General features: G+C 42.8%; 1 protein-coding gene and 1 long non-coding RNA gene across 12 annotated transcripts in view; both read right to left on the bottom strand.

The window, feature by feature from the left end:
• Nucleotides 1-2,817: 2,817 nt before the first annotated feature.
• Nucleotides 2,818-7,535, bottom strand: LOC134455209 (uncharacterized). 5 transcript variants are annotated; one of them, XR_010036077.1, is made up of 6 exons: nt 7,212-7,535; nt 6,449-6,508; nt 5,804-5,883; nt 5,388-5,513; nt 4,635-4,720; nt 2,818-3,943 (listed from the first exon to the last, which is right to left on the bottom strand). It is a non-coding gene; the product is annotated as an uncharacterized LOC134455209 (long non-coding RNA). The 5 variants fall into 5 exon arrangements; XR_010036075.1 differs by having other exon boundaries at nt 5,804-5,888; XR_010036076.1 differs by having other exon boundaries at nt 5,804-5,891.
• Nucleotides 7,536-9,728: 2,193 nt separating this feature from the next.
• Nucleotides 9,729-18,754, bottom strand: part of mllt10 (MLLT10 histone lysine methyltransferase DOT1L cofactor) — a 102,098-nt gene continuing 93,072 nt past the window's right edge. For 4 of the 7 annotated variants that reach the window (XM_063207358.1, XM_063207363.1, XM_063207362.1 and 1 more), the window contains 6 exons: nt 18,640-18,701; nt 16,814-17,205; nt 16,425-16,448; nt 14,560-14,656; nt 13,417-13,710; nt 9,729-12,343 (listed from right to left, as the gene is read on the bottom strand). In XM_063207358.1, the coding sequence (XP_063063428.1) occupies nt 12,296-12,343; nt 13,417-13,710; nt 14,560-14,656; nt 16,425-16,448; nt 16,814-17,205; nt 18,640-18,701 (917 nt within the window). In that variant the 3' untranslated portion in view covers nt 9,729-12,295. The remainder of the gene's footprint in view (nt 12,344-13,416; nt 13,711-14,559; nt 14,657-16,424; nt 16,449-16,813; nt 17,206-18,639; nt 18,702-18,754) is intronic. The other 3 variants (XM_063207360.1, XM_063207361.1, XM_063207364.1) reach the window with 3 other exon arrangements.

An 18,754-nucleotide genomic window follows, 5' to 3' on the forward strand; every position in this document is an offset into this window, starting at 1 on the left:
GTATTTGAGTCAATGTAGCCACTGTGGGGCAAACTGGGATGCTTGGAAATGCATAATTTTGGTAGGAAACGGCTATGACGGTTGGTAATTTTTTAAGTTAATAAATCATTTATTACCCACTTATACATCCCAATATGTACTTGAGTTGACAAATGGATATGTGCTGAAATTATATTAACCATTTTTCAGGCATTTGACTAATAGTAGCCACTGTGGGGAAAGGGAAATGCTTGCCATGTGTAATTTTGGCATCCAACGGTTGTGACTTTTAATGCTTAAAAGTCATAAAATTGGTCAAAAAACATCAAAACATTCTTATTTTGACTTGTCTTGATGCAGAAATACATGATCTGCAAAAAAAAAAAATATTACACACCAAATTTTCATGCTCTGTCGATGCTTAGCCCACAGCCATCCTAAAAAGGTACCATTAAAAGAAGCGAAGGAGCCATTTACAGCTTGGTAGGCGTAACACCTTTTTTTTCATGGAATGTCAACATATGGCACATATTTTGATAGAGGCTATAGTGACAAACATATCTGTAAAATATTGGCCCTCTACCTGCTTGTATGTGACTGGGAGGCGGGGCCAAAAATCAAAAATGTGGAATTTCTAGGGGGCGCTATAGAGCCAGTGAACATGGAAGTTGTAATTTAACTTATTTTTCCTATTCTGTGTGACACATAGATCTAACGTACCAAATTGCAGGCTTCTACCTTTTTATGTGTTGGCTGTAGACTGGGTCAAAAATGAGGAAAAACTGACCAAAAATAGAATTTCTAGGGGGCGCTATTGAGTCTGCAAATGTGTTGGCTTCATTTTGACTTCACTCACATGTTCAGTGTGACCTATATAAGTGACATATCCAATATGAAGACTGTATGTACTTTTGAATTCCAAGGGGGTGGGGCCAAAGTTGACAAAAAGAGAGAAAGTGCATGAAATTGTAGGGGGCGCTACAGAGTCTGTGGCTAGGAAATCTGTAATTTGACTTAACTTACTTATTCTGGGAGACACAAATATGTTCTATGCCAAATTTTAGATTTCCAGATTGTTGCATGTTGCCAGCAGATGGTGCCAAAAATGTCAAAAAAAAGAATTCCTAGGGGGCGCTATTGAGTTTAACAATGAGTAATCCACAATCAGACTCCAATCCCATGTTTTTCGTTACACATTGATGTTGCATACCAAATTTTGTCATCCTGCAATAAAAGGAAATTAGAAATGGTAACCCTAACCCTAATTATCACGAATTCCATAATGAATAGCCTGTAATAGAGTTATAGGGCAGTTATTGAAAACAAATATGAGCACGTGGAACATTATGTTACTGTTAGGGATTACACAAATTGAAAATGATGAAACAAACTGAAAATGATGAAACCCCTGTTGGATTAAGGATAAAATGTGGTGTATAAGGTGGTGCTACAGAACCAGTGAGTGTGTAAATTCCAATTAGATTACACAGCATAATTCAGGAAATTATTGTATGTTACATGCATGGCTTAAATCTTGGGTTCAAATAATACAATTCTTTAGAATACGGGCCATGCCTGGGTGAGTTGTTGTATGGACATGTCAGAATGTCCTGGCAGCATATAATCAACATTCTACCAGCCTATAGAGTATCTGGAAATGGTGATAGAATCCTAGTGGTCTTGTAGTCTTGAAATATGTGTATCACTGGTGTACACAGGGGCACAACTACTCATTTCTGGGGGGGTATGCAAGAACTATTAGGTGCCCCCCCCGCCCCACCCCCCCCCCCCCCCCCCCCCCCCACCACCAAAAACCCCCATTATTTGGCGCCCTCCAATGCCCTCCCTTTGGTGCCCCTCTCTCTCTGGCGCCCCCCTGCAACGCATTCGTCGCATATACTGTAGTTGCGCCCCTGGGTGTACAAAAGACTGCATGGTGTAATTTCATGTGGCTGTATTTTTCTTATCATAAAAGGGATGCAACAGAGTGCAATTAGATTTCAGAAATGTTTTAGGTAACATTATTTTATGTCACATGCATAGTTTTTAATCCGAGACCCAAGTAATATGTAATTCCATGAACTACATGCCATGATTGGATTACAGTTGTTGTAAGCACACATCAGCATGTCATAGCTTACCACATTTTATGGGCCTAGAAGGTAGCTAGAAATGGTGAATGTAGTCTTTAAACATCATAAGGAATGTACAAGACTGCATGATATCATTTCACTTTGCTCCTGCATTTCTATTGAGTATTCAACACCAACACATACTAAACCAGGTTTTGGGCCAGCTCTCTTTCATAATGCAGCCCAAAAAGACTCATTGTCCATACTGTATTGAATCAACTAACTCAGTGTCTGGACTTTATCAATATGCTGCACTGAAGACTCCTCAAGTCAGTGTTAGCCTAACTTGGCCTTATAACCATGACCAAAATCGCGGTGATCATACTTTAAAAGACAATGACAGTAATTACTAAGGGCATCATCAATGCTAAGATGTTTTATTTTATTGCATTAAACATGAAATCACCAGTAAAACAAGGTGATCAGTCGTGGTCTAACGCTTGAGGAAATGAGTTTAAGATCAGAGGGTTGCATGTTTGAATCCCAGCTTTACCTCGCCCGACATCCTCAGCTGAAGTGCCCTTGTGCAACGCACCTAAACCCACACATCTCCAGGGACTGTGACCAAAATCCTGTAAATAACTAAGACGTGCAATGTAATGATCAAAACAGTTTATTAAAAAATCATTAAAAAATCATCAATATTCACAAGGTATAAAACAGCAACAAAATCAGAACACTTAGGACCAAGTCTTAACATAAAGGTGGGACATGTGTCAGCTTTTGTGTAAATTAAAACTCCTAATTCAATCATAACAAAGAGACAAGAACAGAACATAAAAGAAGTTTAAGTTAATGGTGAAAAGGCATTAGACATTTCCATGAATATCACTGCAACCAGTTGGAATGTCATGATGCATGCATCCCATTTTGTATCTGTTCTTCTTTGAAGATTCTGTTGCTTTTATCAAGGTATATATCCAGTGACACTTTCTGAGCAGCTTCATGCAGATATTATCGCTTTTAGTGTGTCATTACAACAACCACCACGAAAGAGGGTCTAGGTTTGAGTCGCAGCTGAGAAACGCTACATTCTGTTACTACAGATGAAATGTTAAAAGGTACGCTGTGTAATATTTTTAAGCAGTTTCTTTCCAGAATTCATTCAGGCCATTCACAAATGTAACCTTTTTCAGAATACTTACCACCATCAAATTCTGAGTATTCATTATGACTGGGAAAATTACACTTTTCATGAAAACATGAAAGGAGTCCATTGTCCACCATCTTGAATTTAGTTGCATAATGTACTGTATTTTGGTCATACTAGTAAATATTGGTACATACTAGTAAATACTTGGTAAAATTCTTGAAAATTCAAATGTCAAAATGGACAATAGGTAGCACAGTTGCAATGAGCAGCACAGGTGCAATACCTGCTCTGATCACCATCCTACACAGTGGACCTTTAACAGTATAATGTGGTCATTTAGTTCTAGGACCAGTGGTTCTGAGTGGTTCTTCATAGTGTTCAAAGGCAGTGCTGAAGAAGTTGGATTGACTGCTTGGATTATTCGAGCTTGTGTAACGGAGGCCAACTAGCAGAGTGTGGCGTGGAAGGATAGTAAACCTCCCTCCCGAAGCCTCATACAGTACCAGCAGCGCTGAGCTATGGGACTGGTCATTTAGCTCAGCGGTATCGTGCTGTGCCTCCCATACCCGAACCGATGCGTTGACTAGGTGGTGGCAAGTTCAAGATCCAAGGGGGACAGACTGTGTGGAAACACCTCAGTTACACTTGGCTCTAAGAACACAGTTCAAGTAACAGGCTGAGCTGTCAAGTTGATGACTATGACTGGGGTCTTCATTGGGATGTGTTCTTCTGGAGACACCTGCAAAACAAAATAAATATACATGCATGGGCATGAGTAAATATATGACGGTGCATATGGCCATATAAAAAAAAAACCAACATTAACACCAACTACAAAACACAACACAGCAGAATCAGCAGTCCTCAGCAAGAGCATTCCATCATTAAACAGGAATGCTAAAATTATGATTACAAACTGTGAGAGATAGTAATACTATTAGTATCTACTATCAGTAATACTATTAGTACCAGCTCTAATTTAAGAGTGAACACCTTAGTTTCATCTCTTAATTTCAATCAGGCTCATCAAAACTTGTGTACGGCTTGTGGAGGGTACATGAGTCCAGATTCAGGCATTTGAAATTGCATCATGTTGAGGAGTTGAAGATATTTCCTCAGCACCTCAAACAGTGGTGGTCAAATGCTAACATACTGTGCACTGGCCCCTTATGAAACATACTAAGTTTCATGTAAAAGGGCGACCATAAAAATGTCACATAAGATGTAGTGTCAATACTTGGGCAAACATCATGTTAGTAGTGTTTTTCCAATTTAGACAGAAGGTTAGTTTAAAAGCATACAGTATGTTACCCCAGTGATTTGGCTGACATTCATGACATTGAATCGTCTAACCACAAAGAAATGAGTGGAATGCCCTGTAACGCCAACACACAATACATTCCAACAACATTCCCACAATTGCTGCCTACCTGAGACCTTAGACTTTGGTAGGCTCCAGGTCAAGCAATGTATGGGGCCACTCTTCCTCTCAATCACATTATTCCTCTGGTTGCACCTGAAAACAACACAGATAGAAGTGTACATCAGTTATTGTGATAGCACCAGTAGGTGTGGATGAAGAAAGGTGTAGATGAAGAGAGCAGCGCACCACTACATTAAATCTGCACATCAAAGACCTGCCCAAAATACCAAACTACTTACTGTGAACTTGCTTTTTGATTATGAAACTAGGAGGCTAAAGAAAGACAGCAACATGCAGAAATGCATCTTTTTAAATGTGCCACTTTTCACAGAAACACAACCAATCAGAGTTCAAAGACATTTTAACCAACAAATGGCCAAGACTTTTCCATGACTTGGGCACAAGTTCCCATGACTAAACATAACATCTAAAAGTGTTTCTACCAGTTCAGCCACCCATTGAGGTCAAGCCTTTTGTTAATTGTAACTATTTGATTTGTAAGCTTAAACCTGCCATCTGGTGGACTAAATGTGCAGCTGCAAAGTCTACATCAGTCACAATCTCAAGCACTGGAGCCTAGCACATTTTTTGTCTGTATATGAAATGTGTTTAACTACATGTACAAGTGTCACTGTGAAATTACAAAAACATGCATAATGACACATTGAATGATTATATAAATGGATATTATTCCTCCTTCATTTTTTTTGTTTGATCAATACAAATTTTCATTATTGGTCCAGGAGATATGAAATCTTACTTAAAAAGGACTGTCCGTGTATTAACGCACTGGGAGCACACACGATGGACCACAGTCTGCCTGTCTCTCCTCCACAGCATTCCCCATCAGAGCAGTCCTCCAGGACAAGCTTGTTACATTTTGCTGCTGAAACAGAAGAATGAACCATAGCAAGAATAGAAGGTGAATAGCCTACCACAACATATCCGTCACAAATAGACCAAGCACTACATCAGCGATTCCAGCGACGGAAGTAATTGACTTTGCATTGAGTCGCGCAACAAAAGTGATTCGGGCCACTAGAGGCAATTCGCGCGACTTGAGCGACAGTTTGTAGTTTTACTTATTATTCAAATTAGCTATGATGTGGTATTGCAACAGTCGCCACAGCCAATTGGAATGTTGGACTGCTTGCATTCTGCTTTTAACGGACATACTTCTATCACTCTTGCTGCACAGTCCAGCGATTCTCTGTCGCTTGATCTTGTCGCCACCGGTGTATTCGCCTGGTAATGCACTGTACTTCTGACAGAAACACAACCAATAGATATTAAATCTTACTTTGAACAGACTGCACATTAACCAATGCAATGGAAATACACATCACTGACTTAAGTCTACTAACCCCCTCAGCAATTGTATTAATGATATCAATACAAGTGATTTTCAAGATGAGACCATTTCCATACAAGGTTGCAGGGGGTAGATATTTTTAAGGGAAGACTATTTGCATAAACTCTAACCCCTCTTTTATCCAGCTCATCTACTATTCACCATCGTAAGGAAGAGGTATCATAGTGTCCTCTCAGCCAATATGATGATGCTCGTCTATGCTGTCATTGTCATTTTTACAGTATTAATGTGCCTCTTTGGTTTTGCTAGGCCCCTCCTAGTCTTCCCTCTCTTTTCGTTCATAGGTTTTGTGAACATACAAAGGACATGCCTAAAAACTGCATTTATAATATTGATAATTATATCCTAATGTCACCAGATAGAATGAGATCTGATAAAGAGGGATTGAGATTTGTGTTGTACTTCAGTTAAAAAACACAGCATATGAATTAAATGAAACTACTACTTACCCATCAACAGTTTCACTCCACTGAATATTTTGGACCTCAGGGAAAACTGGAGACGTAAAACTGTAAAGTAAGATTTAGACCAAAAGAAATAGTAAGTTTCTTAAATGTGCAACAGAAAAACCACACACAACTTCAGTTAGATAATGCATACAAACAGCCATATGAAGACAATGTTGTCATATTCTGTGGAGAGGATGGAAAATATAACATGCATTAAATCAACGAGAAGATTGTGCTTAGAAGAGACAATTAGGTTGGTGTGACTTAATAGCTCATCTTATTTCTGTTCAGATCTCCCTTTTCAGATATTTTCAACGGCACTTTGCACACAAAATACACATTAATACTGATTAGTTAGTGATGCAAAATGAGCTAATGTCGAATTTGGAAAAGCCAGAGACCTTGGAAAGGGAGAACAATCATACAACACCTTTGGTAAAGCTAGGCTAACTTAGTTGCACCACACTGAACTTGCAGCTAATTTTGATGTTACATGCAAACCAGAGGTGGATGTGGCTGAGATGGCACGCATATAAACAACAATCACCATAATAAATTATGGACTAAACAAACTGTTAACATCACAAATCACGCGAGCTATACAATACGGGTGTAGAAGCAGCTAGCTCGTAAAACCAAGTTAGCTTAACAAATGAAGTGGGAATTGTGTGATAAACAAATTGCATGATCATCCCGATGTGCCGCTGTGTCAAGCATTCAAATAGGGTAGATCATAAATATCTAATTTATCAGATTAACTTACCAATTGATGAATAAAGCTCAGCCAAACCACATCAGACTGCAGGCAGTACAATCAAATCCACAATCCAATGCATGGAGGTCGCGATGAAATGACATCATCATAAACAGTGGGGGTACATCAGGGTTATTTACAATGAATATTTCAAAAACCTTACTGGTTGAATGGTTTTCAGCCACAAAAGTCTTCTGGACAAATACTACAAATGCTCTCGTATAGGATAAAACAGTTTCTGTTATTTTATTAATATCCTAGCAAAACAGACTTTTGTCTAGGAACTAAAATGTGACTAAAATAGCCCATAAGCTCAGTATTTTGTTGTGGGGATTTAATTATGAAGCTGCAATACGCGGTTATGTGGAGCAACATGAATAACGGCTTATTTTTCAGTAAATTAGGCTACAAAGATGTCAGGGGGGCTCCAGACAGCAGAGTGGCCACTGCGCATGTGTGACATAAAAGAGAATGCGTCCTTATATTGACGCAATTTTGAGTTTGGTTTGCGTGATAAATGAGACGCAATCCTTCGAGATCAGGCTCGGCACTGACGGACGCCAGGGCGCTTAAAAAAATGTCTTTGGGGAGTAAAAACTGAGTCTCACTAGGCATCTGGACGGTAACTTATTGGGATAGCCTATGATTTTTTTTTTTCAAAAAAATAATTTAGTCGGAGATTTCTGTAGGCTAGATGCTCCGCGTCCCCATGCGTCTGACTATTGATAATTTGCGGTTTAAATAAATTTGCCATCAGCTGACAAGGCGACGCAAAATCTATATTTTGCGATCTGCCTTTACAATCCAGAAGTGGTCATCATCAAAATGTTCAAGGCAAGAGTAGGCTATACGACATGACATGAGAAAAGTAGGCTAAACAAGTTAGTGATCAGTTGAAGCCTGAAGACGATAGGACTCAACATTAATGCTCCGCATATTGTCGGCCGTTTTTGATTCATTTGGATGCTTTTCAACACACATATGCAACACTTGTCGTCCTTATTACATTGTTTATCAAGATAAATGTTAACAAATCTGTTTGGTTCACTTCAAACAGCTTAAAACTAGTTGACACCGTCAGCTATAACGTCCACAATATTAAGTAATGGTCGGGCTTCAATCGGTCTCGGGCTCATAATTTACAGTTAATGTGATGGGCCGGTCCGGGCCGGGCTGGAATGAGCGCGGGCTCGGAAGGGTCGGGCTTCATTCTTTAGGCCCGATCTAAGCTCTAGCCTAGAGGATCACCATGTTGCAGGCAAAAATGGCAACTCTCTCTCTTACTAACCCTTCATGATCAAGCAGAGTAGCGCGACGCTCTCCGCCAGAGTTGGGTCGAATCGTGTGCAGCCCCTGCGGCCATCTGTAGTGGGGAGGGTGGAGTAGTGCGGTGGGGAGGTGGGGCGGAGGGTGGTGGAGAGTGTACGGGGGTGGGGTGAGGGGTGAGAGGTCGTAGGGCGCCGCGGCTCCGTGGCCCTGGGAGAGGTGGTGGTGGTGGGGAGCAAGGCGAGTGGAGCCGCCTGCATCACTCACAGCGGGGGACACGACACGAGAGCCACGCCAAGCCTGGATTGGGACGCCCCGGGGAGAGAGGAGAGAAATACAGGACGGAAAAAAGAGAAACGGTCGGAATGACGGAGGAAAGAGAGCGGAGGACAGCATAAAGCGAATCGGAGAAGAAGAAAGAAAGAAAGCGGATAGAAAAACGGAGCAAATATACAGAATAGGGAGGAATAGAAGAGAAATACCAGGGTTCCCAGAGTCTGGCAGAAGCTGATAATATAGGCTACAGTAGGCTACTTTTATCCAGAAAATTATTTGTAGTAGGCCTATTAAAAATCAAAATTATGTTGCAGTGTAATGGCCTTTGTGGCTAATAATGCAGCTGAAATGAAAAGAGTGATTGTCACAGTCTTGACTGATTTCCAACAGTGGGGGAAAAACACTCTCACCAAGATTTATTACATTGTAGACTGCCCCACCTACAAATAACAAAAGCAAGACTGTAGCATTTACCTACTTGGGAAATGTATTTCAGTGTCTTGTAGGCCTATAAAATATGTGTTACTAATTAAACACAGTACTAAAATACTAATGAACGCAATATCTGTAAGCACTTACATTTTGAAATATTTCCCCACATAGGCCTACTACAAGATATCCTATTTATTGTTGTCCAGGTTCTGGACAATAAGTGCCTAGTTTTAGACAATAGGCCTACTAACTACTTTGATAAGGTATAAAAAATTAGGTATAATAAACCGTAATAAACATTACCATGAAATTACAAATTTGTGTAAATTACCTTTATCATAATTTACTCTTATGTATTGCTGAATTGCAGGGTCATTAGAAATAGAAATAGTAAATGTATTTATTATCGTATAATAGTAGGTCAATCAGCGGCTCCTTACTGAAAATAAAATGCCACACTCTTCCCACAGTCAGCCATAAATAATGAAATAAATAAATAATTAAATTAAATAATTAAATAAATAAATAGACCATATCTCCAATGTCCAGGCGTGGGGAGGTAGTTAGGTTCTTTATTAAACCACTGTTTCAAAAGAAAATCAGATTACAAAATGGACAACACACACTGTGAACTGATTTTAATTCAATCAATAAAACAGTTAATGTACACAACCATTTCAAGATTTTCCGGCCTTATTTTGTTTTACTCAGCAGTTAGGACCTGTGATGTTGTTTTGGTGCTCAGACAATACAAAAAAAGAGGAATTTGCATATTTTGTAATACAAAAATTGAACAAGGTGTGGAAATAACAATGGGCCATGGTGATCTATAAAATGACATCAAGGAAATGGTGCAAAGAAGAAAAAAAGATAAACAAAATGTCCCTGCACATATAAAAAATAAATTAACACTTTTTCCAGTCACTGGTCCTCTGGTCGGCTCTAAACATCTGAAACAAACAAACAAACACAACCACGCACAAGAACGGACAACCTGTATTGTCAGTCCTTCACGCCAGCTAGATGTATTCCAACGCGCATATATGTACAAGAAGCGAGGCAACGCTACGCTAGCTAACGCTGTCTTTCAGCAGCTTGGCATTGACTCCAGGTGCTACCATCTTAAGCTTTTTAAACATGAAGGGAAACAACAACGAAAAATAACCTATGTACAAGACCAAGAACCACCACTTTTTAAATCGTCAAGTATTATTTTTATTTTTTTTAAATTTTATCTTTTATTATTTAATCTTTCTAATACAGGACATTTCTTTTTTTTCTTTACGTTTCCATCAAAACTTTTACAAGAAGATTCAAAAAGGTTCTCAGGTGTCAAAAGGTATTTTTGTACAGTACTATAAAAAAAAACAAATGAGCAACCCAGTCCTAAAATATACTATTCTTGTGCCTGATATATGAAAAAAGGAACAAAATAAATTGCAAATAAATAAAGAATGACAATATATAAAGTTGGCTTCAGAAGTTCTTGAACGCAGCACGCAAAATAATTTCTGGGCCACTGACCCAGCATAGCTTTTCACTAAAGTAGTCAAGAGTAGAGACAGTTCATTTAGCAACTCGTGAGCAACGCAAAGAAAACAAGTGTGTGTGTGTGTGTGTGTGTGTGTGTGTGTGTGTGCGCTTTGTCTGTGTGTGTGTGCGCGCGTCACAACAGCAGAAGAAAAATCTCCTTCTTTTCTGCCCGTGGTTTGGGCCAGCGGGGATTGCAGGATGGGGGGTTGGGGGGTGTCGCCAGGCACTTGGGTTTGGGCTTGTAGCTGCTGCTGGTCCAAGTGTCTGTGTGTGTGTGTGTGTGTGTGTGTGTGTACATGCGCGAGTGTGTGTATGTGTGTATGTGTGTTAGAGAGAGAGAGAGAGAGAGAGAGAGAGAGAGAGAGAGAGAGAGAGAGAGAGAGAGAGAGAGAGAGAGAGAGAGAGAGAGAGAGAGAGAGAGAGAGAGAGAGAGAGAGAGAGAGAGGTAGGTGCAATAGAAGAAGTGAGTGCAACACTGCGGGCCTGTGCTGTGTGTGCAGGGAGCTTTGGAATGCCTTGAGTGGCTCGCGAGTGAAAGTCTGTTTGTGTGTATGTGTGTGTGTGTGTGTGTGTGTGTGTGTGTGTGTGTGTGTGTGTGTGTGTGTGTGTGTGTTCTGCTGAGAGGTGATTAGGCATTGAATGTGTGTGTGTGTGTGTGTGTGTGTGTGTGTGTACAGGGGGGGTGGCAGTAGGCAGTCGCGTGAAAGGTCACTTGAGCGTTCTCACGTCCAAACAACACTTCCCCAAATACCATCAGGAGGTTTGACATCTGTCTGTCTGTCCGCCTGTCTGTCTTTCTCATATATTAATATTAATATTAATATTTCAGTTCTTCTTTAGCTCATTAAAAAAAACGTTAAGCTTTAAAGGAGTTGCTCTGCGAGGTAACAGTGGTCAGAATCTTTTCAACACACATTTTTTCCAACACAAAAGGAACAGAGACTTATAAAATAAGAAGTGAAAGTTAAAAAGCGAGAAAAAAAACTCCAACAAAAAAACACCTTAAATAGCACGATTGATCCCGCGACCAGAAGTTATGTGACCCGATGACCCGTCCTTCAGCCAATAGCAGCCCTAGCACCACCCCTCCCTGGAACCCGTGTCACTTCCTGTTCCCTTCTGCAGTGTGAGCACCAATAGGGGTTGCTGGTTTGGTATGAGTGACAGACACTTGCACCAATCAAGTTTCTTCATCTGGATCCTGGTGTTGGTTTCATGTGGTAACCAGAAATGGCCGTCTGACTGGGTGTACCAGATTAACAGTCTGGATTGGTGAGTGTGCTGTTGCCATTGCGGAGCCGGTGTGGCTAGGCCTGTTGTGTTGTCTTCTGGCTGGTGGCTGTTTTGTTGTGATGATGGTGTACTATTGTGTGGTGGTCATCAGGAGAGCCCCTGAGAGAGACAGACAGAAAGACAAACAGATAGACAGATAGGAGAGAGAGAGAGAGAGAGAGAGAGAGAGAGAGAGAGAGAGAGAGAGAGAGACAGAGACAGAGACAGAGAGAGAGAGAGAAGGGAGGTGCGAGGCGTTGAGGCGTTGAGTGCTGTCTATCTGCCCAGGTGAGGAGATATGCTCCTGTTGCCTGTCAGGTCTTCTCCTGACCAGACGCCGCCACTGCCTTCTCTGACAACCTCTGGAGAGAGAGAGAGAGAGAGAGAGAGCAAGAGAGAGCGAGAGAGAGAGGCAGACAGACAGACAGACAGACAGACAGGAAGAGAAAATGAGAGGGAGAACGAGGACAAAGAAAGGCAGGGAAGAGGGGCAGGGAGGGGGGTGGAAAAAAGAAAGGAATAACAAGGAAGGTGAAAAGAGAGAGAGAGAGAGAGAGAGAGAGAGAGAGAGAGAGAGAGAGAGAGAGAGAGAGAGAGAGACACACAGAGAGAGATGCAGAACAGAGAGGGAGATAAGACAAAAAGAGTGATGGAGAGAGAAATAGCAGAGATATATGAGAAAGAGGAGCAGGACGTGGGAAGAAGGACGTGTAGAAAAGAGTAGCAGAGGGGAAGCAGAGCGCAAATACGAAGAGAAAGGAATAAAAAAAGAGGAGCACGTGTTAATTAGGTGTGAAACTTGCGGCTGCCAGAACTGTCTGAATCACTGAATATCTGGTGCGTGTGTGTGTGTCTGTGTTTGTGCGTGCGTGTGTGTGATGAGATGAGGGGTGTAGGATGGAGGTTGCAGAGAACATGACGTGTGCTGGATGGGTGAAATAAAAACAGTAAAAACACGAGGAGATTCCTGGGTGGTGAAAATGTGGTGGCCCGTCTCCTCACCACAAGCCACATGTGAGACATCCAAACCCCCTCAAACACTCACATACACTCCTCCAGCACGCGCGCACACACACACACACACACACACACACACACACACACACACACACACACACACACACACACACGCACCTCAGCTAACCAAAAGAAGTACTAAACACTTCTTGCAGACACTGACTCACAAAGCGTCCCATATACACAGACTGGCAGTCAGACTACACAGACACAGACTACAGTCGTATACATATCCCCAGTTACATACAGACACACAACACACAGAAACACACACACAAACACACATATGAAAAAAAACCTCTCACACACGTACACAGTCCCAAACACACAAACTCTAAAATACAGTGACATATTGACACCCACACACCAACAAATGTACACGTCGACGTCCCGTCACACTGCCTTAACACAAACTCACAGTGTTTTTCTGAGCAGCAGCAGCAGCGTTGGTGTTGTTATCTGGGTGGAGGGCCAGGAATGGGTTGGAGGTGATGGCCCCTGAACCCGCCACGCCCATGAGGCCGGAGCCCAGAGGCAGCTGTGGAGAGGGGGAGGAGGAGGAGGAGGAGAGATGCAGATGGTCCTGATGCTGATGCTGATGCTGATGAGGATGCTGATGGAGATGATGCTGTTGCTGTTGCTGTTGTTGTTGTTGTTGTTGCTGCTGCATGAGCTGGTAGAGCAGGACCTGATGGTGCTGTTGCTGCTGCTCCTGTGCAACATGGTGCACATTAAGCACAAAACGACAACAACACAACAACAACAACATACAACACGACACACAACACCACCCCAAAACACAGCAACAACACCACAACACATTACAACACAGCACACATCACAACAACAACACATAAAAACAACACAACAAACAACAATAACACTTCAAAGACACGTTACACAACAACACAACACAACACAAAGCACAACACAACTCAATGCAACTAAAGACAGTGCAACCCAGCACAACACAACACAGCACATCGTGAACTGCACAGCAAAGCACAGCGCACAACGCAACACACAGACACACACATACACACCCAAGTCCGCACAACACATGACACACAGAGGCACAGACACACACATACTCTCGCTGGAACACAAAACTGCACACCGGCACAGACGGACACACTCTTGTACACGCATACAAACTGTGCACCCCATCCTAATCGCCCATCACACACACACACACACACACACACACACACACACACACACACACACACACACACACACACACACACACACACACACACACACACACACACACACACACACACACACAGACACACACACACACACACACGGTTCCCGTGCTGGATTTGGAAGGTGGCTTGTGCCATATGATGAGCGCCATGACAGGTGAATGGGTTGATGACTGGGTGGCTGTCAGGCTGACTGTATTGGGGATGCGATGGCATGAGTTTGGGTACAGAGCTTGGTGGCATGCTCTCAGGAGGCAGTGTGTGTGTGTGTGTGTGTGTGTGTGTGTGTGTGTGTGTGTGTGTGTGTGTGTGTGTGTGTGTGTGTGTGTGTGTGTGTGTGTGTGTGTGTGTACCTGTGTGTTTTGCGGCGCGTTGAGGAGATGCTGGATCTGCTGGCGCTGTAGAATCAGCCTCTGCTGCTCTGCTGTCATCTGGCCCAGTCGAGACACGCTAGAAACACACATGCACAAGCACACACGACACAGACACACCCACACAAGGACACACAGAAACCAACTTTAGAAAACCATAGCACGCTGGAAAAATGTTTTTCGCTGTCACATGTTATCATCTTGGATCATCTTTTGTCATTCCATTTTCATAAATGAACCTCAAAACAAACCAAAATACAGCTCACCGACACTCTCACACCTTATTGAATGTATACACATACAGTCCCTCTAATAATCGACACCATTAGATTCCATTTATTCAAATGTCTAAATGATAATTAGTGAGGGCACACAGAAGGCTTAAAAAACCCATATTCCCCATACATTTTACACCCAAAACAAAGCTAGATATTAAAACCCGCTACAAAAGAAGAGAAATGGTGATTACAACACTATTCACACCTGTACATTAGAAAAAGGCACATAGACACCATATGCACATGCAAGCGCGCATACACACACACAAATCCCTGAGATCACTAATCACCCGGAAAAAAAACACACACACCTCTCATGAGACACAAAAGCAAACCATCAGCCAACTACACACACACACACACATACACACCAACACCCTCACACTTTATTTCACAGTCATACATGCACATGAAAAAATTTATTTCACTGTCAAACTGAAACACACACACACACACGCGCGCGCGCGCGCACGCGCACACACCTTTTCCCCCCTTCTCCACTCTCTTTACACTTACTCTCACACACACTCGCACAAACACACACTCCAAAACTCATTTCCCATAACTGTGCAAACACATTAATCCGAGACTGCACGGCCACTAATAATAACTGCACATTTGCAAAGAAAACAAATGACAAATGTGTTATTTCCCCCTCCTAAACCAAACAGAACAGAACGGGCCCAAAACAGGCCTAGCATGGAAAACACCGCTTCGCTACAGTGCCACCCAAAACCAAAAAAGAAAAAAAAAGGAATAAGAAAAGGAAGAAAAAAAAAAAAAACGGGAAAAATAAAGCTAAGGGGGTGTAACACACTAATGCAGCTAGCCATGAACGGGCTCACTGGCTGCCTGTGGAGACCCGGGTTCGAATCCTGCCTGGGTGGACTACCGGTATTAATATTTTGTTATTATTACTAAATTACACAAAGCCAACACTTGTATCTAAAGCACCTGACAGTTGTTTTCAGGGCATTGGTTGCAGTCCCTGGAGCTATGTGGGGTTAGGCGCCTTGCTCAAGGGCACTTCAGCCACGGGTGGAGGTGTAGGGAGGGATTTCCCATTTATCCCTCCCACTTTATACATTATTTATAAATATATTAAAATAAAAATATTTGGGGGAAAAAAGTAAATCGAAAGGTGAGCACAGCCAAGTCTACTCAAACAAGACTTTCGATGAGCGGTACTGAACCACACACACACACAAACACAAACAAACGCATGCACACAAAGGCACAGACGGCTGCATAAATGGCATAACAGCCATGTGACAGTATGGGCGGCTAGCGGGGGTGAGACTGAGTTTACATGCATGTATTAATATATGGAGACATGAGCGGGGCCTTTTGAGGTTGGAGCATAGAGCTCAGAGAGAGGGGGGAAAGTCCATGCACTTACAGAGTGGAAAATAGAAATGGAAACACACATTGTCCATATAGTATGCACGCACGCACGCACGCACGCACGCACGCATACACACACACGTACGCATGCATGCACAAACAGACACATACAGAAAGCACAGAGCGAAAGAAAAGTGCAGCATGTGCAGCTGCAGCAAGACCCACCTGCTTTTCCCTGTGGCAGCACCACTGTGGTCCAGAAGCAAGCAAGGAGGCCAAGCAGACAGACAGACACACACAAGCAGGCATGAAAGCAGAACCACAGGGTCAGTCAAACAGACAGCGTCATGAAAACAGAACAGAACATGTAAAGCATGTTCATATTGGGTAGCTTTAGCACCAGCACACCTTCATCAAAAAAAGCAAAATTCCATATCAATTAATTTATTTGTTTGCACTTAGCCTACTGCATTCTAATTCCATTCCATTCCATTCCATGACGTTTTATCCATGGCATTCTCTTCTCTTCTCTTTTCTTCTAACGTTCTATTCTGTAATATTCCATTCTAACATTCTGTTCCATAACATTCCATCCTATTGTGTGTGCCACTGACCTGTTGATGGGCATTGCTCCGCTGGTGACGATGTTGGCTGTGGGCGTGCCGTGGGGCTGCTGCTGCTGCAGGGGGCTGGCGTTCTGGCCCAGTGCCGGGCCGGAGGTGTGGATCACGCCGTTGAGGGCCCCCACGATGCCACTCATGCCCAGCACGCCCCCGCCAGCCTGGGCACCCTGCAGCGCCCCCATCAGCCCCACAGGCACCCCCGCGGCTCCGGCACCCCCCAGCATGGCCGAGGGCATGGCACCGCCAGCACCCAGCGCTACCCCCACCCCGTTAATCTGTCCGGGCTGCTGGGGAGGGCTGTGGGAGACGGAGGGGGGCGTGGAGAGGGATGACGTGCTGCCCCCACTGCTGCTGTGGGCCCCGTGGACACCACCCAGAGAGTCCTGCACGGGGGGCAGAGATAGGAGGGTGAGATTGTGGAGACTATGCTGCTGGTTACACATACCGGATATTTGAAAATTGTTTTACGTGTAAACACGACATGTGGATAGTAATAAAGCTCCTTTGTGACAGGTGCGTTTTAGCCCCTTAAATGGGATATTTTTTAAACTGAAGGTATGAAATGTGCATTCTAAAACGAAGGTTACGTGTAACGAATGGTGTTGTGTCCAATTTCATGTCACTAACGCAGTAACCACTCCAATGCCACCGCACAGCAGTTCAGACAACTGCTCTGCCAACATTAGATTCCATTGTTTGAATACAGCCGATGTCGGCAGTTCATTTTGTTTCAAAGAGTCATTCGCTAAAGTCCATTGTCCAAACTACCTGCTCCTATGCTTCCTCTGCACCACCAGTGTGGAGGGGAAACTAAATGGTCGGATCTGACATTGCTCAACATAAATGTTGTCGGGACTAATGTGCACAGGGCTCAACTCAGATAGTCAGAAACTTTTATTTATTTTCACTTGTTTTTTGTGCTGTGTTTGTAGGTCAAACAGTAAAGCACACCGAGTGTGTGACTCCTTTGCATGATATGCACCACACAAATGTGGAAAAGTATTATTATTTGTAGTAGTATGTATTATTCAACTCTTCTTCGAGGAAGGGGTGTTGTTATGCCTTACAGATTATGAGCCTTTGGCTCAGACCAGAACAATCTACAGCTCCTTCAAATAGAGAGAAAAGCAGACTCTTCATATTTCTGTCAGAGAGCACCTTAATCACTCAAAACACTCAGTAGGTCTACAATTACCTCTTTCAGGGAGGAAAAAAAACCTAAGTGATAGCCCTCCAACATTTTCACCCCATTAAGTAATTGTCTTACATTTTCTAAACTCGCCATCCAGGCATCTGCCAGATATTTCATTTTGAAGCAGATTTCAGTGATAAGGGTAATGGTTTGTGAACCAGGGTCACAAGGGCTGTGGCTTGGCCGTCTTTTAAAACTTTGATAAGATGGCAGGTCCTAATTTGGGAGGGCTTTAGGCAGTACAGCCTGAGGGGGACCAGAGGAGCAACACGAGACCACGGGACACTAGAGACACTAGAGACGTCAAACTCAACAGGTCACGGCAGTGGCCCACAAGAACGCTCACTACCCTCACAAAAAGCAACTTCAAGCCAATGGGTCAGTGAGGGTTTTTTTTTTTTTTTGGCTCAGACGTCAGGTGGTTCAACAACAGCTAATGCCCATAAATGAATCAGTAATTGGTCATTAATGTGCTGCAATGAATATGCTTCTTTGATAATCCACTAAAAACAAATACAAAATTAACACAAAAAACATGCAATATTGGTATTAGCTGTGGTTGCACCAACCTAACGTGTACTACAATTAAAAGGCCATAGTGTGTGTATGTGTGTGTGTGTGTTACCTGAGTAGGTTGGGTGGGGTCTGTGAGCATTCCTCCTCCCAGCTTGCTGCCACCCAGCATGTCTAGCAGAGAGAGAGAATACTATAAAAATGTGTGTGCGTGCCAGCGTCTCACC

Source organism: Engraulis encrasicolus, chromosome 9 (genome assembly GCF_034702125.1).
Source record: "Engraulis encrasicolus isolate BLACKSEA-1 chromosome 9, IST_EnEncr_1.0, whole genome shotgun sequence".
Lineage (NCBI taxonomy): Eukaryota > Metazoa > Chordata > Actinopteri > Clupeiformes > Engraulidae > Engraulis > Engraulis encrasicolus.